At 31.8% G+C, this 23,876-nt stretch overlaps 1 protein-coding gene across 5 annotated transcripts in view; it reads right to left on the bottom strand.

The window, feature by feature from the left end:
* Positions 1 to 23,876, bottom strand: part of LOC132932283 (innexin shaking-B) — a 44,213-nt gene that overhangs the window by 12,521 nt on the left and 7,816 nt on the right. For all 5 annotated transcript variants that reach the window (XM_060998579.1, XM_060998582.1, XM_060998577.1 and 2 more), the window contains exons 2-4: positions 23,135 to 23,831; positions 5,339 to 5,558; positions 1,341 to 1,629 (exon numbers count right to left, since the gene is read on the bottom strand). In XM_060998579.1, the coding sequence (XP_060854562.1) occupies positions 1,341 to 1,629; positions 5,339 to 5,558; positions 23,135 to 23,494 (869 nt within the window). In that variant the 5' untranslated portion in view covers positions 23,495 to 23,831. The remainder of the gene's footprint in view (positions 1 to 1,340; positions 1,630 to 5,338; positions 5,559 to 23,134; positions 23,832 to 23,876) is intronic.

The raw sequence follows: 23,876 nt of genomic DNA, 5'->3' as shown, positions 1-23,876 counted from the left end.
TATGTTTCAAACATTTTCGAATGATTACACCATACAACGATTTTTTTTCGTCTTATCCTCTAAAATATGTTGATTCTTACGAAACAATTGTACGAAGTAACAATATATTATAAATAATACTAAGAAGTTGCAGGAGTTCCATATTGTTCTATATGCTCTCAACTTATAGCAGACCAAGCTATGAATTCGAACTATACGATGGTAAGTTTAAAAATCGAAAATTTAAAACGCACATTTTACATAATTCGTCAATTTTAGGAGAAAAGTGCATATTTCATTAATTGCATACACTTAATATTTATTTTTAAAAATTAATTTTTTTTTTCTTAACCTATGTATTTTAAATAATATTGATCACAAAACTCAATATTATTTTACGTAGGTATTAATTGTGAAACCATCCCCCTAATTTTTAATTGGAAGTAGGTAGTTTTGATGGACGCTCCCTTCCACCACGTAGCCACGTCTAGTATTCTATGTTATCACATTTACTCATTGTATTATCCTGTGTATACAGATTGTAAATATCTTTTTATCTTTTATAAATAATAATAATAAAAATTGTCATCGCCGCAGTCGAATATTAATTTGACAATAAAGGTGCTATGTGCATTTAATCTTGCGTTAATATGCCGAAATATAATATCTTATCGTCGATAAGTTATCGATTTAACTTATTTTAAATGTATTTATTATTTTTTCATGAGAAAATATTTTGTACACGATTTACACTTTATAGTATTTTTTTATGATATTTTTTCCATTTAAAAAGATATTTTGTTTTTAAATTTCGAACAATTTATTGCATATTTAATATTTTTCATACAAACCTATTGTACAATTTTCGTGCATATTTGCGGTATACATACCTAATCTATTTTAACTCCTAAGATTTTCAAGCCCTAGTTATAAATGATATAGTAATTTAATCAAAATAAGCACAAGATAAACAATTTTTTGATACGAACATATTTTCCTATTGATTTCACAACACAATACAAGTATAATATTATATTATGTAACCTTTGCGCATACCTATAACTACACAAGTACTGTAGCAATATAGCGTCGGTCTATGCAATATAATTTTATATTCACATGATAATATATTGTATGGACCTAAAAACTTCTGCGGCCACCTCCCTTCCTTCTCGTAAAGCGCATAATATGCTACTACAATATTATAGTAATGACTGTCAATTTTATTTCTAATGTATAGGGAAGAAGATGAAGAGGTCAGTAAATATTTTTTATATAATATAATATATCATAAAAATACTATTTCAATAGTATACATTATATGTCCCACCCAGGTGACTGACGAATACTTATATTATTACCTGTAAACGATTACAGCCGCCGACAAGACGCCGAGGATCATGAACCAAAACCACAGGAAGACGTAGATTTTTTCGTTGACAGCATTTAGTGGCAATATACATATTGAGTCGTGCGTTTCCACCTCGCCGGATACGCCAAATTTGTGGAAAATGCATTTGGTCATCCTAGGAAATATAAATATCATCGGATCCACTCGGTCTTCCTGGTCGCTCTCCAAAAACCGGATCACGTCCACGCCGAATGTCAGAAACGCACCGTCAAAGAAACGGTTCATCATAAACATTTGACCTGTAGTAATCAAAAGAAAAATTTGTCTTAAATACTTAACATTTTTGGTATAATTTTCTATATAAGTATGTAATAAGACATAAATTTAGTTTTTTATTTGTAATCATTTAATAGTAAATCCTTGATATAATATTATATCGTAGTCGCAGAATTATAAATTATATTATGTGTTACATTTCACAGACTAGTTGACAAATGAAACTGTATCTTTGCCCTTTGGCACAAAAATCTAAATATTTTGAAAAACAAAAAATATAGTTTAAATATCAAACGAGGATAATTTAAACTGTAAATAAATGTCATCAAAAATAGAGCACTTTTCTCAATTCATATGAATTCGAAATAATTAGCTGAAGAATAAAAAAAAAGTATAATGTTTATAGCGTTTTAAATGCAATGATTCTTATTTCATAATATGAATAATGAATATAAACTAATTTTATTTATGTAACGTTGACGTTTACAAAAATAATTTTAGCACTTGGTTATAGCCGTAAACCATAATATTAATAACAATAAAAACTAAACGATTTCGGTAATATGAATAAATAAAATATTCTTTTAATAGAAAACATATTTTATATATTAATCGAAATTCTTTGGATTTTTTATAATAAATATTATAATACATAATTATCTGTCAGGAGCATCAGGGATAGAGCAAAAAGTCATAAATATATTTTTTTTTTTTTTATCTAAGTGTTATTACACCACAAGAAAATCACTTTAAAAACGTTAAAAAACTCAAATTGTTTTAATTTTAAATATTTACGGTAAGAAACGACGTTTTTGGTACATTTGTATCAAACTATAGGTATTATGATTTGAGAAATAATTAAATCGTTTACTTTAAAATTATAGATACTTAAAATAACAATTTACCATATTGTCTATATTTATTTAGTTTTGGAACTAATGATTTAAAGCTCTGAGCTATAATTAGGATCAAACATTTTGAATGAATATTTATATTTTTAATGCGATAGATAAATATAAACCAAACGATAACGCTGAACACTTTAGATCAATTACGTTTTATCTGGTATTTGAAAACCAAATATATAAATATTATACTCGGTAACTAAAGCCTGGATATGATGACATGATGTATCTTTGACGACGGTTAAAATAGTCATCTACATGTAGATCTATTAGGATCTATCATAGATCTATGGTAAAAATAAAATAAATATAAATGACAAAAAACCAATATTAAATAATAAATAATAATACATTATAAATTGTAGCTAATACTAATAATAAATTACTGGTAATTACATTACTATATGATATTTTAATTATGATATGGGTTGTGACATATTTAAAAATTAAATATCAATAAGACTATATAGTTATTACTTATTACTAATTATAATAACAATATATCTTATCAATTTCGACTTTTTAGTAAACATCTACGAATTAGGTTATAACAATTATCATAAAATGGTTTTTATTTCTCTCTGCTTGAGAAGGCCCAGTTCAAACCCTGTGGGACGCCTTTGGGGAGTCCCAACTTCAAGAAATACGCTACTATAGTTTAACAATACACATATAATCATATGTAGATCTGTGTACTCGGCACTACCCAGCTAAAATTTTAACTTTAAACCCTGGACTATCATTTCGATTTGTTTGTGAACTATTTGTGTTGGTTTCTGTTATTAAACCCTTCGTTTGTGCACAATTCCTATCAAAGCAGGTTAATTCATAATTTACCCTAGGCGGTGGTGACAACATATGGACCCGTTAGATGCAAGTACGTGTATATAAATGCTGTAGAGAACACCGACCTATCAAATCCAACCACTTCCCACTATCACACAGATATAAATTGTGCTGCGGTATAACAATATAACAATAGTAATAAAACGGCAAAACAACCGCTAAATGGCCGTCGGCGGGAATAACTGCAGTGTTGCAGTGTGCGGGACGTAACCGTCGTCTGTATAAATTATATATATATATATTATAAGAGACTAGCCCGACTAGAGCTATATCCATTAATTGGGCACGATTACGACACCGGTTGGACACACGAGAGGTAAAAAAAAAATATACAATTACTAATATTGACCGCTAATTCTGCAGTTTTGACACAGCAGTTAATGCACACCTAGAAATCAGTTCCGAACCCTGCCGCCGTCGCACGATATTATAAATGGGAGTTCTTGAAAATTCTCTATCGTTTTTATAATAATATTATATATTATTATATTAAGCCTATGTATATATATACATCGTCGTGACCCAATTGATCGTCGGGCGTGAGGCGAATTTCGTTTGCTCCGTCGTCGATATAGACGATTATCATTGTCGTAAAAAAACGACGATCGTTTCGGATGTGATTTTAAAATATTATACTGTCGCTGGTCTTATGTGCGTATTGTATAGATGCCTATTGTTATTATAATTAACATCGATTTTTTTTTTTTTGGTCAGTGATACTGTTATTGTTATCAATATACGTCAGTACATCTTTTATGAAGAATTTGTATGCGTTATCGAATAAAAATATAAAAAATAAATTAAGATATCTGCCGCAGCCGCGTGCCAGCAAAATATTATTTAATACAATGCAAGACGGATATTTTTGACAATTACAATAATTGCGTACACTTTTAAAGCTAATTCCGTCGGTTTTTAAAATATTACATTCACCGTAGTCGTTATAAAAATTGAAAATATGAAATTTGATATAATTATCAGGACAAAAAAAAATTTTACGAAGACCGTTTTATAAAAAAATTTAGATACTATTTCTGAAACATGCATATTATTATTGCACAACGTCTAATAACTATAATATCGTTAAGAAATTATCGATTTAGTCGATTTAGTCAAATTTGTTCGGTATTTTTTATACTTTTCGGACAATTTGCATTACGTATAAAAATATTGGCCTTAGAATAGAATATTATCATCAGTTGCAGTAGGCGTAAAATTTTAAAATGGCATGCTTTCTATACGCTTCGATCGGTGGTTGTACTCCCGGACTCCAGAAGACGAGATTGTGTGATAGTGGGCCGAAATCACGTTTTCCCACGCACCCGGATTTGGCAGGTGGTCGTCGTGTCAGCAGATGATAAAGGATATTATAATACCATCGTAGGTAGGTATATACACGTTTATTATACACAGTAATCCATTTATAAACCGCTATACTAATTTGCTTAGTCGAAGCTTGTGATTTTGAAAACAAAAAACGTTCAAGGAATATTATACCGTTACGTATTTTGGATAAAAATCTACTTCGTTTTCTATTTTCTATCGTAGAGGTTAAGATATTTCCACCTTTTGTGCAAATAATAGCAAATTATATTTTTTTAAATATGAAAATTTTATTGCGATTGTAAAACAAGCATATAAATTAAGGTGATGTGGGATGATCTTAAGTTTAACATAAGATAATGCATAATGTTATACAATATTTTTTATTTATACATCACAAATATGTTTTGGGTATAAATATAAAAACAAGTATTAAAACAATAACACATTATATTTTATATAAGAATTATTTTTGCATCGGACCTTTTTTAATTTTAGAGAAATTTTAGAAATCGTGTATACAAATATATTGCCTACCTTTAACTTAAAAAAAAAGCTATCAACCAGGACAAACTGTAGGAGATATATGTATAGTGATATTATAATTATAATCGAGATACGTTAAGTATTATAAATATATAATGTACCCAAGACTTACCCACGACGTTCAGAAGCGCCATCGTTTCGCATAAGTAGTACCTGTAGGTCCACCAGTTGTGGTACCGCAGGTTCTCCCACAGGTAGTCGAGCAGAATCTTTTTCTTCTGCTTCTTCTCGGCATCCGTGCAAATGGCTACGTCCAAGTCCATCATCAACGCCCGGATTTTTCCGCCTTCCCAGTGTTTCCACAGCCATCTTGGCGTGTAGAATAATATCGCCTGCGAGAAAAATATATAATACATTTAATTTTACAGTGATAATAATATAAAATCACACTAATTACTATAAATTAATAATAATGGCTGTGTTTTAAATGGTAATGAGTTTCAATCTCACTGCAGTACACATGTATACTAAAATACTAGCTTCACCTTATATCGCTCCACACTTAAATTCTCGATCTGCAGGCCTCTATCTATATTACGCTACTCATAAATATTACCGGAACATCTAAGAGGGTGCAATCTTATTTTACTAAATAATACACATAAACATGTAAATGAATCATCTTCACATCATACGACAACACAATAAGTTATAAATATTTATTTCGACAGACACAAAGATCACACCATTCTCCTACAACTAAGAAAGATTTTTCAAAAGACGTATTTTCATTCCTTAAAATTCGGATTCAGATTATTAGTAGCAAAACAGATAGTTTTATAATACACCTATTTAATTTAATGTCTTTCGGGGAAAACAAAAATAACAATATAAAAGTACTGGTGAGGCCAATATGACCATAATATAATATATTATGTATATAGCGCATAGGCTACAGCTAAAACGAACAAAAATAATTAGCTACATTTGAAAGAAAGATCGTTAAAAGGATATTCGGATGCAAGTATATATAAAATCATAAAATATTATCACGCAGTTACATATTTTTTATTTTTTATTTTTTTGAAGACTGTAGGGTTCATCCCCTCCTTTTTGTAGCACCTTTACATCACAGCTAGTGATTTACTATTCGCCGACGTCACGAGAATATACCCATATAAACACGTGCACATGATAAGTATATGTACCAAATGCACGTCACATATATTATATAATAATATAATATGACGAGTGACCATATTATGTACGGAGAGAGACCGAGCACGCGGGAGCGATCAATCATTTTGCAGAGCGAACAACAAATTGGCCAACATCCCGTACACATATACACACCCCTCGCAATCTCCGCAGTGGACGTCGTTTTTATTGGCCAGTATATTAAAAATAATTAGAAGTAATTTTATATTTTCTTTGGCACCATTGTCGTAGTTTTGGCACCGGTCTGGGTTATGTGCACATTGTGTCAACCTTCACCAATAGTAAACTTTTTTTATTATTATTATTTTGTTATATCTTCGTTTGTTTGGTTCGGTTTTTTCTTTTCTTTTTTTTTTCTCGTACAGCCGTTGAGTGATTTACGAGACACGTTTACCTCGGATCCTTTCGCTACCCTCCCCCTTCTATCCCACACCCCGTGAGAAAACGAGTTGAGAAACCCGAATCAGACGTATGGGAAATATTTCGACGGAATGTGACGAGGACCCAACGGTTGGACGGACAGCCGTCCGTCGACGCCCGTACAAGAATATAATATATAATGCTATTATAATATAATATTCGGCAGAGCGCCCGTCCTACCGTCGCCGTTCTGTAAAATTTCTTAATTAGAATTGTTTCGTACGGTCTGCAACGGTGGAGCCAAACGGCGTCCAGTTGAATTAATTTTAATGTTATAATCTAGTCTAGCCAGAGTGAACAGTAGTCGTCACGGACGGATTGTTATTATTATTTGTTTTCTTCATATATATTATCATTTTTTTTTTAATTTTTCGTAATTCCACGAAAATTGAGGCCAACGCAGTTCAGTTATTCAAAGCTATATATAATGATACTATACACTGTCACTGTGTATACATAGTACAGGATCACAGAAAGGATGCTTTACGACTATTGTCTCTGAACTATGGCCTTAATCCACCATCACATTTTTAGGCTAATCTCGATGTAGAAGAAAAAATAATAACATAAGAATGACGCGTCTTGCGATCGAACACAAAGCCGAGTAGTGGTACGGCAACTAATGAAGATAAAATTAATGACCATCGAGTGAGTGATGAACTGAAAATTAAATATCAAATATTTTGGTGTAGGTACCTACCTATAAAATTATAGTGTTACACATAAAGAATACGGTTATTTACCTCAAAAGTATTTTCTAAAAAAAAAAAATTAAATTTTGACGGTCTATAGATAATATATTATTCAGTATTATAATGTAATAAAATATTTACAAAATATACGTGTCCAAAGTAGGAATATATATTTTTTTTAAATTAATTGTTGCACATCTATACCAAATCCGTAACACGCGCGTTATGAATATAAGTGAATATTTAAATTACAAAACAATTAGATCTTACTTATTCTAACAGTTATATTATTATTGTTTTCGACGCGAGTATTGAGTGTATAATATTTAAATAAATATATTATAAACGTTATTGTTGTATGTACCTAGAAAACAAATTTGAATAATTAATTAAAATAATATTATTATCGTGTTCAATACGTATGAAAGAATCGTTTATAGTATGATTTAAAAATAAAAATATCAAGCAATTACGTAGTATGATAAATTATTATATTATAGTAGTCCTTTAAACACGAATTAACCGTTTTTTCGATATAATCAACAGTGTTGGATAGGACGTCTAGACGATCGATATGTATCCATATTATTTATTCAAATCCGTTAAGTATTTAATGTAGTATAAAATGTGTGCTACGTTTATTGTTTGAACAAAAAAATAATTTAGTAAAAATATTGCGTTGTGCTCGCGGTACGATGACAAAAAATATCAAAACCAAAAAAAATGTTCATACCTAAGGAATACACCGATGACAGTTCCTTCGCAAAATACCACCGCGGGTAGGCTTCCCGTCCATCGAACATCGTTGTACAGGTATCTTATATCACTCGAGGGGAGCAAAAACTATAGCATCTCGTCTCGCATCGTCTTGTTACGAATTTATTCGGTCGAGCGGGAATTCGCCTACGGCGCGGCGAGCGTCGAGACGAGTAACATGATAGCCAGACACGAGTATAATATATATTAACAAACGAGCTGGAAGAGTAAAAAGTACAGGACGAAATGCAAAAACAAATAATACGACAAAACTGGCGCGCGCGAGGCTATAATATCATGACTTCAAACAGTTCAAACTGTTTGATAACACCGTAAAGCATTTTATGTGTCACAGAAAAACAATAATCATTATTAAAGTATTACGATAAGTCTTGTACTTATTTTTTTATCCAACTTTATTTATTCTGCTTCGTGAGTAGTTGATATACAAAGCACTAGTTATTATTTTATTCAATTTCGTTTCCTTTTACAGAAAACGTACAATAGCCATTTCGAGTAGAATTTGATCGTTAACACCTGAAAAAAAAACTATATCTACTGTCACAACGTGCAATGTCAATCGAACGACATTCTTCAGAGTTTTTTCTCTCATATATAAATAATAAATAATTAACGTGAAAAACTCAGTAGCGTCAACAAAAATTGAAGTGATATGCTACAACAAAAACTCGTTATACATTTATGCTAACATGACCTACGATACATACATTAATGTATAATATCATATCTGACTGAATTATCTAAATTGTTGTAGAAAATAAAAACATAATAATTAACAACGTCCAGTATAATAAATACAATTAATGTACATGCCTAGCCTTTAAGGAATTTACTATCTTATAATTGGTACATTAACCGCGTGTTCACCTTTTATAATTAGAGCAGCGTGTTTACCGCCTGTGTATGCGGTCCAGATTACTTGGATGTTTCAAAACTAGAACACTACCTACATCGAAAATTAAAACGCAAAAATCGAACGTCACGGATAGTCGCTGAGTATACTACACGTTAATTATTCTATATTTAGACTTAATTATCAATGTCGAAAGTCCATCAGCTCGGCACAGTGAGTAGAAAATTTCTACTCATCGCAGCGCGCGGTTTTCGTGGCAATAAGTGTAAATTCATAACCCAAATCGCCCGCCTCAAATCCCGTGATGCCGTGGTATAAAAAGTCAAAAGTAGGTATACGAGACGCACAGTTCTTAAACATATGAGGTAGCTAGTTCGGGAGACTTGGTTGTCCATAAATCTTTTCGTCGACGAACCCTGTTTCACCACTCAGTAATAACTATAACATTACATCCTATATATAGTGCTTGCATAACATTATTACCTAGCATAATATCGTCTTATATTCGAACAACGCGGACCGTTGTACGACTTGTACGGGGACGACAAAGAATAATTGATACCGAACGACGCAAATATGCGTATACAAGACATGTCTGGACGGAAAAACTCGGCGAAGTGTTAATGGGCTCGAGCGATGATAATATAATGGACGTCGGTCACAAATGCTTTTAAAATCCAGAACATGTGTTTTTGATCTACGAGCGTGACAACTCGTCCGAACATCTATTTTGACGGATAATCACGAGACGTGAGTATGGATGGATATACAATATACATGTACATAGCTATGGTGTACAAGCATATACGTATAAGTTTATAAGTAGGTATACTTGTAAACGCGACGCTTTTAATAAAACCCATTATTTGTTAGCCGCGACCGCATCGAATCTATTTGATTTTCGACCAACCACACTACCCGAAACGTATACGGATCATATATGATTAACACGGAAATAAATTATTAAATAATGAATACCTACGATTATAAAATAATGAATTTTTTTTCGATTTTTTAAAAAATTTTAAAAGGCATATATTTCTAACGTACACGTATTATTGCCAACTATTTTCCATATTAATTGACATTATCATTCGTACTTCTCTAACAGAAATCTTTTAGAAAAATGTACGGTACAAGACTATATAAAAAAAAAATTGTTAAATAATATTATATGACAGATCTTGCAGGAACAGTGAATACACTGCACTATACGGTACCCCTATATCTAATAATATTATATGGCTCCACGACAAAATACAATAATACAATATTATTTTAATATTTTTTTAAACATTTTTTAATTAATTATTTTGCATTCTATAAATGTTAATAATAATAAATTGTATTGTATTAATAACTATGTAACTTTTATAAAAAGGTTTAAATTTTGAATTAATATTCACGCGGCCACGCGTAGTACAGTGGAATTTTTACAGGGATATTTTGACATGTCACCATAATATTATATTGCAAAAAATCAAATAGCTCTCGTATGGATTCAACCGATAAATGTTAGCTGAAGTTTAATGTTTAAATGCCTACAAAATTATTTTAAATATATAATACTATGATATGAAATTTAAATGTTAAAATTAATTTTAAAAATACGTGAATGACTCAATGCCACTCATTATAGTCGATCAAGTTTAAAATTTATATTTATTTATTTATTTATTATAATTTTAACGAAAGAAACTTGTTTTCAAACAGAATACAATATACACAACTTGAACGGCTTTCGTTTTTCGAAATGAAAAAAAAAAATAAATATATTTTAACCACTCCACCCTTTTCAACCACCATGCATTTAGTCGTCACTCTACGCAGTGGCATAGCTGACCAGCTATATAATCCAGGAGTATAAGCTAACCACGAGAAAACGACGACGCGTCCTGCAACTATATATCAAACATGTTTTACATAATATGACGGCGAGATATTTGCAAGCCGGTGACACCGGTGATTTTAACCCACAGAATTTTACTGACCAAACCTTTGGGTGCGGTCTCTGCCTGGGCAACGGCAATCTTAACGGCTCCCATCCACGTGTATTAAATACATTATACACATATATACCTATATAGGTACCATGGTGCCTAAGCTGAACGTACAATGTATAAGATATATATAGGTAAAAGCACGTATAAGTAGATGTACTAGTACGTTTACCGTCTAACGCTACGGGAGTCGAAGATTAGTCTTTCTTTTTTACTGCGTGTCGTAAAAAAAAAAAAACGAAACCGGTCGTTGAAAATTGTAAGTTTTTCGTTTTTATATCTCGTAAAACAAAACAACAAACGCGCAAGCGACGACTACGGGCAATACACTATTGCCTTTACGACAGTGACGGGTCAGAATGCGAGTTCGAACGGGTAATGTTATTACATACCCCGTGTATTATGTTATGATATTTTTGTTATTACGGCGCGGAGACATAAAACAATAAAAAAAAAAACCTATTCTGTAGAGTAGGTACCATTTTTCGAATTGTCTATTTAAAGTAGCGTATGTATACAATGTGTGCTGTATAAATTCCGCTAAAAAACTGGACTTAAAATTTATTTTTTGACGTGAACCTTCGATTTATTATAAATATATGCGCTCACTGGATGTTTGTTCGTCGTATAAAATGGTCGATCGAAACTTCAATCGTTCAAGCGATAACGCAACTGCCTGCTCATCTAAACTATGGCACGAGGCCTGCTGCAGCAGTTTCAGAATATTGTTCTCACACACACACACACAATAATTCCAACTGGGACCTACCGAATTGCCGAGATCCGGCGATCTAAATATAAATTGCCTAAAATAAACAATGGATTGTGTTTTTTTTAGTAATTTACTTGATTTAATGTATTATTGAGCCCCCTCCCTCCATTACTCGAAAAATTAGAACTCTCGACTGAGAGATCGTGCTATGAAATATGTAAGAGGAAGGGAGAGAGAATGTAAGAGAAAGAAGACAACTTATTCGCGCGTGCGTATTACGTAATAACTAGTACATAAAAAATTTTATATAGACGTTGCTAGATTCGCTGGCCCAAGCACACTTACGCCGTTTTTTTCGTATTTTATCAATATTGTTATGAATGCAACGTGGTGGCGTTTGAGCGTACGCGTAAAAAATATTCGAAACCGGTCCATGCGATTACAACAACAAAAATATAATATAATGAGTTTTGTGAAATATCTTTGTGTACAGCGTACGCCAACTCGTGAATATAATACGTCTGACGTCAGGACATATTATTATATTATAATGATTGACGATAGCGTGTATAGCACATATGAGCGGAGATCCAATCAAATATTTCAAAGGGTGTTTAAGTTTAAGCAGGCTTAAGAGTTTTATCATATCTGTATTTTTTTGGACTTAATTTCGATAACAAGATGTATTTACAATTAAAAAATTAAAACACAAATAAACTACTAATAGGAGAGAAAATCTCCCAACAGCAGTACTAGATACTTCAACCATGATTAAATTGTAATACTTAATAATATTTTTTAGCAAATATAGCTTTAAAAATGTCTGTATCAATATTAAAACTGTATAAAATAATATAAAAATTATGACCATTTAACCTACAATTTACTCCCGATACCGTAAAAATTGCCATTTATTATAACATATAACCCAATTATAATAGTCAAGTAGCAAGATTATTATTTATGTGTTTTTTTTTTTAAAGGTTTCTTTTAATAAATTTATTTAGGAATTTTAGAAAATAGTAAGCCCTAAAATTGACCATCCACAAAATCTCTAACTCTGGCAACCATTATACTCGTAGTAACACTTAATTACAGACGAATCAGTTAACTTATATACAGATTGCCATAATTAGATGAGAGACACCATCAGTGGATAAAAATCTTATACCGTAAAATAATAGGTATGTATTTTACACATACACATAAACTGACATAATAATAATAATATGCAGTATAAACTATATCGTAACACTCCGTAAAAAAATGCGAGAGTAGTTGCAGAGACAACGAATCGACAATACGATTTATATATACGAGTATATATATATAAAAAAAAATATGCATCTCGAAAACTTGTATTGACTACCACATCGACGTCTGCTGCAATGTCACGCAAGTTTGTTAACTCTGCTGCACATTACTCGAGTTTTTTTAGTTTTTTCTACAACTTTTAACTTTACTATACAATGACTTTTTTTAAGATGTACTGTACACAGTAGTATACCAAGACATGATTCATTTTTTATCGTAACAAGGTAAAAATAATAATATGTATTTAACATTAAATTAGATAAAAGAAGTGTATAGTGTTTATTCGTGCATTTTTTTCAATATGTCAGCGCTAGCTATTTATTAAGGAGCGAAAATGCAATTACTAGTAACGGTGGTCATACAGCAATATATAATATAGCCAAACACTATTTCAATAGTCAAAAATGACTTTATAGGATAAAATAATTACACCTCGTAAAATAGTCAGATTTTCGATATTTTATTTTATTATTATTATTTGAAAGAGGAAAACTTTATTTAGGTCGCATTGGACTATGATTTTTTTATTTATACTTAATTAATGCTAGAAAAGTTCTCAAAAACGTTTATTACAATAATCTCTATAAATAGAGATTTTATAATTAAAGTCCAGTACGACCTATTTTAAGTCCTCATCTTTCAAATACAAAATAAAAATTGTTGAAATTTGACTACCCTATTTTTCAAAGTGTGTTGTTTTATACTAAAAACGCTTTGACTTAGACACCCTTAACCGGATAATGACGAGAAACTGCGTTAAACCGACTCAATCCCTTCACTCCAACATAATTCCAATAATGTTAAATTATAACTGTATGACAAAGTTAAACGTTGATGTACACACTCGCTTTCTAACAGTACAATATTTAAAAAAAATTTCTTTTGACTTATCAAAGTCAATTTCTTTTATAGGCCGGCCCGCCGACCTGATTTGAATATTAAATAAAACAACAACAAAAAGTAACTCGTCCAGCCACCAGTTGTATACAAATTAAGCTCAGTAATAACATGTGTGTTGCACGACCTGTAGGCTGTAATATAGTAATAATAATATATCGTGGTGCATATACGGGTACCAACTACGTACGAACGCGATTAACCTTTCAAACTCGAAACAATGTCGGGCCATAATAATAATAATAATATATTAAAATAATGTGAAGTATCATTGACTAGAACACGTTGAAAATTTACCAATACCGTTATCATTGTTGTTATTGTTATCATATTGGTCGATTATCATCGCACGGGTTTTGAATTTTTTTGTCGAAAGAAACAAAATGTTATATATGTCATTAAACGGTGCGTCGGTCGCGTGCGCGAATTCCTTCATCGAAACGAAACGTAATATTATTATAAATCGACGTTCGGTTCGTAGGTACTGCAAAGACAGCGATTAAAAATGTACCTATGTCCTATGGTATAATATAATGTATAGATACGATATTAAATTACATTAAAACAAGTTTCGGGCGTTCAAATCGTTCCGATCGAACAAATCGTTTTTTTTAACGTCAATGTGCGACCAACTGCGTGCACACAACTGCGCTGGTGTAGTTTTTAAACGCATACATGATAGGTATTACATCTTGTGAAGGTATGTGCAATCTAAATCGACGCGAAATAAGACCGAACGTCAATATCAATTATTATCATTATTATTCAGCACATAATTGTCTATTGGTCAACTGTGTACACGGTTTTTGCGTACTCATTATTTTATTATACTTGCTATAAAACTTGCAATTAATCATCGAGTAAAGTATTAAAATTTTGCTAGAGAGGGGAGGCAGTGATCCCTTATAAAAAATAAGTCTTATGAGTGTTTAATGCACCTACCTTAAGACTCGAGCGTTACACAGATATGTGATGTTGAATTAAGAAATGAGAAAAGAAAATTAACGCAAAAACGCAAAATTAATTATAGCCTATAGGTACAATAAAAAAAACTTATAGGTAATCGTATTATACTCAGTAAAACAAAAAATAAATTATTAGTTAGATTACCATAGTGAATATCGATTATTTTCCTTATAGGTATTTAATAGGTGTGCCGCAATAGTGTATTATAATATAGTGCAATAATAGATCCGTGGACTTGAACTATAGTATATTTTATAGTTACAATATGCATATCACCGTTGGCGCAACTGGATGGAACCTGAAGTATATATTATTATTCAATATTTATTTTTTTTAAATTTTATTAAACGATTGTTTTTTGTTATTAGTATGATAGGTATATGTTATTTAAAAACAATGAGGATAAATTTATAAGGGACATTAGTCCTACGACCTACACATCATAATATATATCATATGTGTATGTACTTAAACTTGCGTTAAACCTCGTTAATCGCTATTGTATACACATATTAGTAATAAAATAACATTATTATTTTATAATATAAGAAAATCTCGTTCGCTTTTAAACGCGACAGACCGATTCGTACATAATATACGTGGGGTGCTTCCGTTCGCATATTCGCTTAAAAGTTATTGCCGCCTGCCGAGTGCTAAGCCGCGGAAATAGTAGTGGGTGTAAATGAACAATCGAATAACTCATGTCGTACCCGAACATACTATACGTATATTCGTATACGTTTAATGGAAGTGACTCATAATATACTTATAGTATGTAAATAATTTTCCGACGACACGTCATTTTAAATGCACTTTTTACGATAATATTTTCATATACAATTATTATTGTGTTCTCTAAAATATAATAAAATAACTTGACATAATATTTAGTGTCATAATATAAAATTAATAATAAACATCTGCAAATCTACTTCGGTTCATTGGAGCAGTCGCAAAAAAAAAAATGATTTACATAATTTATTTTAAACTATCATTCACATATTATTAACACGAGATCAAACCGCGTGCACGTATGGTTGTCGTGTCTGTATACGACAGTATAATATATTTTATAATTTAATATGTACACAAATTTACATTATATAATATATATATACGTATATATTTATAATATATATAGTGAATGAAACGGGTGTCGCAAGTGATTATGTTATGATATTTATACTAAATTATTATAATAGTATAACGTTATATTAAAGTCTGTATGAAAGAGATCTCATCTAAAAACAATATTTCAACCGCTACTCTTCTATTTACAATCCAGAATAATCTTTAGCTTATCGAATCATCCCGTGAATTCTTGAATAATAATTTCACTGTTTCGTTTCGTTGAACTTTGGATGCTACGACTTGATATTGTATAGTGACGTGAAAATAGTTTAATGTAATAAAAATATGGTTTTAAAAGAATACTGATTAAGAATAGATTTATTTTATCTGGTGGAATCTGGCAGGTGGTTTATATTCTAATATTCCATTATACATATAAATCGTCGAGTATCGATGTGTGTACATTTTTTTTTTTTTACTTACAATTTTGCTTTATCTAAAAATCCAGTTTAATTTTGTTGGGTGCTTGGAAAAATCAAAACACAATCTCTTCACAAAGCACCTAATAAAGTTAAAACGTACAAATTTTCAATTGATAAACAATCATTCGTAAAAAAAGCAATCTATATTCTCTTCATAACTTTATAAGGAAACTAAAAGGTGATATTTTTTTATTTTATCATAATTAATTTAAATGTAGCCTATATCGAATACTCGGCGGCGTCATACCACGTTTATATAATATTTTAATTGTACATATTCGTTCCGTGGAGAGAACCAAACATTTTTCTGTCCATCCTACTACAAAGTTATACACCAGTTGATGCGTAACTTTGAAGACGACATCAAACATTTAAAAACGCAACTATATTTTTAATATATCATAAAATGCATGTACCAGAAACAGTTTTATTTTAATATAAAAAAAAAGTCTGCAGTACAAAGCACTGTAGTAAATTGAAAGTAGTTGCGTCTGCGACATTTGTGAACTAGTGACTTACACATTGGAAGTTATATGATAATTTCATACAAAAATAAATTAATACGAACAAAATCATATTTTAATAAATAATAAACCATAATATTATGGTATTATTCTCGTTTTTACGTGAATCAGTACCTATCATTATTTATTTTACTTATTGTTATAAGTATGTATAATACATAATAATAATATTATAGGTAACTAATATTAATAATAATCGTGTTTAAGAGCGTAACACGTATCTTGTACGTCGGCCCTATAACCGTCCGTCTATTCGGCACGTCCCTGACGTTTAAAGTCGATATTATTTTTAGACATAACCGGCACGTAAATCGCATTGTCCAAAAAAAAATAATAATAAAAAAAAAAAAATTTAAAACTAAAACTAAAAAAAAGAACGGTACGCACGCGCGTGTAAAAAAAGGGAGGTGGATAGATGATGGGTTTTAAACGGCTGTTCCGGTGGCCGCCAGCCAAACGCGGACCGTGGAGTAAGTATATATGGTATCGTTTTTCAACCGCACGTGCGATGATCTTTACCAGGTGGCACATTCCTCCCCTCCCGCGGACATTGCGTTTATTTTTTCCGCCGTTTATATCTGAAAAACGCGTTTGATACAGCACGCGAATTTAAATCGTGTCGATACGTCAGCATTGTTTTTTATTATCATCGTTACGATCATTATTATAATACAATATGCTACGGTCGTAACGGAACACGGCGAGGCAGAACCGCGTATTGGATAGTCGACGTCGACTATGGGGGTGAATTCGTGGGCAGGAACGAAAGACTAGAGATGCCAGAGTTAGGACTAAACGTTACTTTTAAGCGAACGTGATGTTCTCTCAGAGATATAAACATACATCAGTGAACAATGTGAATAAAAAATTATTAGTGTGAAATACGCAATGAATATTGTATCTACTAATAATATATCAATATTAGAATCCAGGAAATTATCACGTACATATTGAAGTACACCATCAGGCGAGGTATTGGTCACTTGGCAATAATTGCGATCAAATGTTGGGTGATCAAGTTTCCACTGTGTCTTGTGGACAACATTCGCCAAATATTTGACGCATATTCATATAAAAAATAATTATAAATATATAAATTAGTGTTATAGATCCAATAATAAAAAACAAGTACTTAAAATCCGTGACTGGCGTTCTAGTACATAACTATGAATACGATTCTTGAGACTTATCCTACTATGATTTTTATCCTCTCTTGAGCGTTTTTAATTGTCCGTGTTAATATCGCGAGATTGTATAATGTATATACACACAAACTGATCGGATAAATCGATAGACCAATATATAATGTAATCATAAAAGACAATAGTGTTGTTTATTAATATATGCAATTTTATACCTATATATTGGCGTGCATGACGTGTGTCGTTGTTTTGTCCGTAAATAATAAGATTCCGTTAAATACATTATATGTGTAATGCGTAAGGGCAAAATAAATGAGATTTTACACGATCATTTCCAACCTCAGCTATATAATATTATGTATAGGTACTGTTTAAACTACTAATTTGCGTCAGAATACCAATTATTGCCTCGATCGTTTGCACAGGTATAATAATATATTATTTAGTATTGGAAATCCGTTATGAGTTATTACTCATTATGGTGTTAAAATGTTCAATGTGATGTCGTTATGCACTAATGTCGTCTATAAAACATTACAATACATTAACACTATAATATATTATAATAATGAACAATTGCTTTCTTTGACAAGTCGAGGTCGGCGGTTTGGCGCGTTCCTTTGGTTTTTGATTAAGCGCAATAATAGTTTAGCACCACTAACCGTATCTTCGCGACACATGCAAACAATAATAATTATGGGGACGGCGATTATGGTGATGATGACGATACAAACATTGTAACAAAATTATTTAATTTCACGGTACGACTTTCCGTGATTTAAAATAATGAACTTCGTCCAATGTACACATTAGTACACACGTGTGCGTGTATAATATATATTATACATAATATTATATTTTACAATTGTTATTAGTTATATCTTGTCTACAATAACATTATAGATGATACTCGTTTGCTTCGCAATCATGGTTTGAGATTATTATTATTATAGTTATATTTTATATAATAAATATAATTACCAACAAACACATCGGCAAAAAAATATTATCTACAGGATTTATGTTTTGTAGATTGAACCACGTCATCTTTGGTCATATTATGCAAATAAAGTTATATTATACATTAAAAAAAAACTCAATTTTATTTTTCACTTCCGTCGCCTCTCTCATCTGTTACTGTTTACTTGTGCATATTAAAGTATCAATAGTCTATGATTTATAAATTATAATTTACTATAAAATCAGTATTACACAATGGCTTGACGTAAATATACCTATAAATGATATAGTATATTATATGTATACAAAATGTTTCACTAAACATGCTTACCATCGCTTTAATCTTCAAATTTAGCAGTTATTCAAATTCTGATCGTTTGAAGTTTTTAATAGGTTTAAGTAAGTATTTAAAGACTATAATTTTTATCAGGAACTTAGGCTTTTATACCATCTATTTAAAGAAATGTACTATGGCAAAATAAACTTCTTTTTTCAAATTGAGAATCGTCTCTTTTACTGTAAATTGTTAGACAGATTAAATTTTTTTTTTGTATTCAAATTCAAACAAGTAGTTTCTGAGTTATTAAATTTTATATACTAATAGGATATTAATCCTGAATAGTTGTTTAACACCAATTATGAAATATATCTAATATTGAAACTAGTACAGTTTTATTAATATATTCAAAAAATATTGACTAATTATAATATTCTAATGTATTATTGTAATTTATAAGTAATTATAATTATCAAATTAATAAAGCCCCACATATCATTAAATTTATTATATTCTTAGTATATAAAGTAACAATAAAAAAGATGGTGCACATTTAAAAAAAATAAGTTTATATCGCTACAAGATACTCCTAAAATGTATCTAAGTATATGAAATTATGGTCTTTAAATATAGGCACTTAAATATTCTATAATCCAGAATGAAAAAAGTGGAGCCAACCGTATCTGAATCTCTCTGTATAAACAAGACGAATTATATTATAATGGTGTGAACTCCACTCGATTAATAATAAATCCAAAAATGTTTAATTCTTCGTGGTTTTTTTTAACGTAAAAAAAATTACAAAGACGGATATATTTGATATTTGCCGACGTCAAGTCGCTTTTATGGCGCACAAAAGAGCGTAAAGAAAATAAAAAGGCTTTTGTTTCGTCATCACTAATGCTGCAGCCGTATCGTGTATTTTTTTAGAATATTATAATGCCCACAGCGACAGAATTCCAATCAAAACCTAATTCATTCATTATTGAACATATTTTATCTGATCACAAAATTGTAAATATCGTTAAGAAGAAAACACGAACAGATTTTTTTGCGTGAAGTTAATTGAATTATTATGAATGCAAACTTGATTTTTTTGAATTATCTGAATTCCTTCTCTGATCACATTCAAAATAATTATTTTAAATCGATTACTGCTTACAACCTTAACATTGTCCAAGCCTAAATACATACGTATACTTACAAGTATTTATGTTTGGTGACAATATACCCCATACTGGCCATCATACCACATTAATTCCGTACGTTTAAAATATCTTTGATAGTTAAAGCAAAACTTCCTTTAACGTCCTCCTCTATGGCTCTATATAACAGTCTTACTTTTTAGTCCCCTTAAATTATTATGGTAAAAATATATTAATACCCTTGAGGCCCCAAATAGGGAGTATTCTTAAGAATATTATCACAATAAATGTGTCCGAAATAGAAAAATTGTCAATTGTTTTTAATTATTTACGTTAGTTTATGGTTATCGTATCGTATTTAACGATAACGTAGTAAACATAATTCAAATAATTTTTTTAAATTTAAATATACAACCACGATTAATTTTTTAAATTAAAATTATAGATATAGTTATATAGTAAATAACTTTTCAATATTGCATATGTCATTTTTTAATATGTAGATTTTACTTATTAGGTACGTATTTGATATCTTTTTTTTTTATTTGTATGTACTCTATAAAGCGGCAAATCTGAATTTCATGTAAAATCATCTATATGTTAACGGTCACTTCTAAGACAGCGATCATTTTTTCCGTTTTTTTCAATGAGCGTAAGCTGTATGGAAGTTTTACTGTAATATCACTTGGCTTAATAATAATAATAATAATATATATATATATATAAATATATATATTATAAAAAATATAAGTCAAAACATCAATCGAACACGTGTTTGAGAAACCTAAAAATGTAAGAAAGCAATCGATGTTCAAATAATATAAAAGCATAACATTAACGGCAATAAACATTATACATATACACGTTATTATGGCAATAAACATATTTTTATGGTGCAATTAAATAGCATATATTAACGTTTCGTTGTAATAGAAAAAAATAAGTTGATATTAATGTATACAATATTTTATGTTATTAATCTATCTAATTGTATTACTAATTACATTAGCAAATCGTAAAGTATCATACCAAGACAACGATAGACCGGCGCTAAATATATAAATATACATCGTAATAATAATATATACAGAAACGAATTCGGTTTGTCACGCGTGATTATAAATATTATAATATTATAGTTCATAATATAATATTTCGTCTTAAAAACAACGTCAACGAAACGCCCGTTTTTACATTCATAGGCCACACATTATATTGTTGTGTATTTGTGTAGCGATGATTGTCCCAAGTTCTGATGAGGAGCGTGAAGCCGTGTCAAGCAAAACAACATTTAGTGTACTTATTATTATTGTTATAGCCCGCGATGAGATTATTTGTTTGGAATTCACACGATTTACGACCGATTACGCCGGTTGCGCGGGTCGACGTTTTACGAGTTTACTTATGTGTGGTCGAGAGTTTTCTTAGGCTTTTTTTCAGCTATTTACTTATTTATTTATTTATTTATTTATTATTATAATTTTTTTTCCCCTTTTTTTATTGAGATTCTAACTACCGAAATTTACTATATTTAAACGTTACGACTGTTACGCGATGTATACGAAACACGAGTTTCGCTGCCATATAGACAAATACAGTACGAAAAAACGGAACGTCAGGCGTGCATAATATATTGGACATTAATAATTAGACATACAACGTAAACGTACACATACTATCGTCGGTTTATTTTTCTTTCGATTTTCAAGTAAATAACGTCACTGCGGCGACAGCGGTATGACAAATCGCACGTCATAGTAATTAGAAACAGACGGAAAGAAGCGTGTGTCACTATACTATTCTCTCCAAACGTTGTCATCGATCAACGATTACTATATTTAATGATATATAATATGATATCAGAGCTCCCATGCGGAAATAATTTTCTCACTCGTATCGGCGGTGTGCTGCAAAAACTCTCCGACGTGTTGCCTAATGCAACGCCATTCCTAGAGAAAACAATAAGACGGAATACCGGCGACGACGGCGATGGGGGAAAGAAAAACACTATTGAGGTTACTTTTATCAATACTAGCCCGAACGTACAGTTTTCAGATATGTTTTGCACGACAACGTTCGGTTACGCGATTTTCAAACGTCCGCCCTTTAATATTCTCATCGCCACACCGTGTGAGTATAAATATTGTTGTGGGCCACAGTGCCACTTACATTTTAATATATTATATACAGTTAATGATTTTGAAATTGAAGTGAGCACCACATTAACATCTACCACAGGGTTGGATACCCCTAGACTAGGGAATATCGATACGTTATTGCAATATTAAAACAAGAAGCTCACGAGGAATTATTCGTTTCCTCCGTGAAGCGTATAGTATCGTATAATATACGCCACTTATCGTGTTATATATATTTGTACGTAGGTAATATAGCATATTGTCATCATTTCGTGTACTGATAAGCAATAATAAGTGCCGACTAACATTATATTCTTGTATAATATATGAAAAATGTAAAAATAATGAGGTCGCGGCATGGGACGCGGAAGTGTCCTTACCTGGAAAAATAGGCAGAAGCACACCCACTGGTAGTAGCCGTACGTCTTGCGGTCGTCCGCTTTGCCGCGGGTGTTGTCCACGCCTGGGTACGGGACGCTGACACCCACCTTCTTCTTGAACGCCTCCTTGATGGTGTACGTCGAGTGTATCCAACAGTACGTGTTGAGCACGTCCTCGGGTATGTCTTTGGTGTGCACGCAGTCGATCGGGTTGCCGACGTACTGCCTGGTGGTGACGATCAGGCTGAACGCGGACAACAGCATCACGGTCAGGCTGTAGTGGAGCCGAAACACGGGCGAGTCGATGTGAACGTGGCTGATTTTCACCAGGCTCTTCAGGCCCCGGAACACGTCAAGCATGGCGTACCGGGCCGGCGGGACACCCCATCCGTAAGCACCGCCGCATGCCCGCACCGGTCGCAGTCGTCCAGGCTGTCAGCTGTCGCTGTCAGCGCCGTCCACGTCGACGACGACCAGCAGACGGCCGCCGCCGACCGCGCTCGCGGCCGACATCATAGTGGCCACCGCGGTACTGCTGCTGTTGTTTTCGTCGTCGTTATTGTCGTTGTTGGTGACGGTGGTGGTCACGGCAACAGCGATGCTGCTATTGCTGCCCCGATGCTCGTCGTCCTCGTTCTCGTCGTCCTCCGGCCGGCGGCACAGTGCCGCTTCTTCTTGTCCTTCCTCCGCTTGACACCTGCGAACGAAACGCCATCGCGTCATTAGCATATAACCAAGATTT

This window comes from Rhopalosiphum padi, chromosome 1, assembly GCF_020882245.1.
Source record: "Rhopalosiphum padi isolate XX-2018 chromosome 1, ASM2088224v1, whole genome shotgun sequence".
Taxonomy (NCBI): Eukaryota; Metazoa; Arthropoda; class Insecta; order Hemiptera; family Aphididae; genus Rhopalosiphum; species Rhopalosiphum padi.
This window is presented reverse-complemented; position numbering and strand designations above follow the sequence as displayed.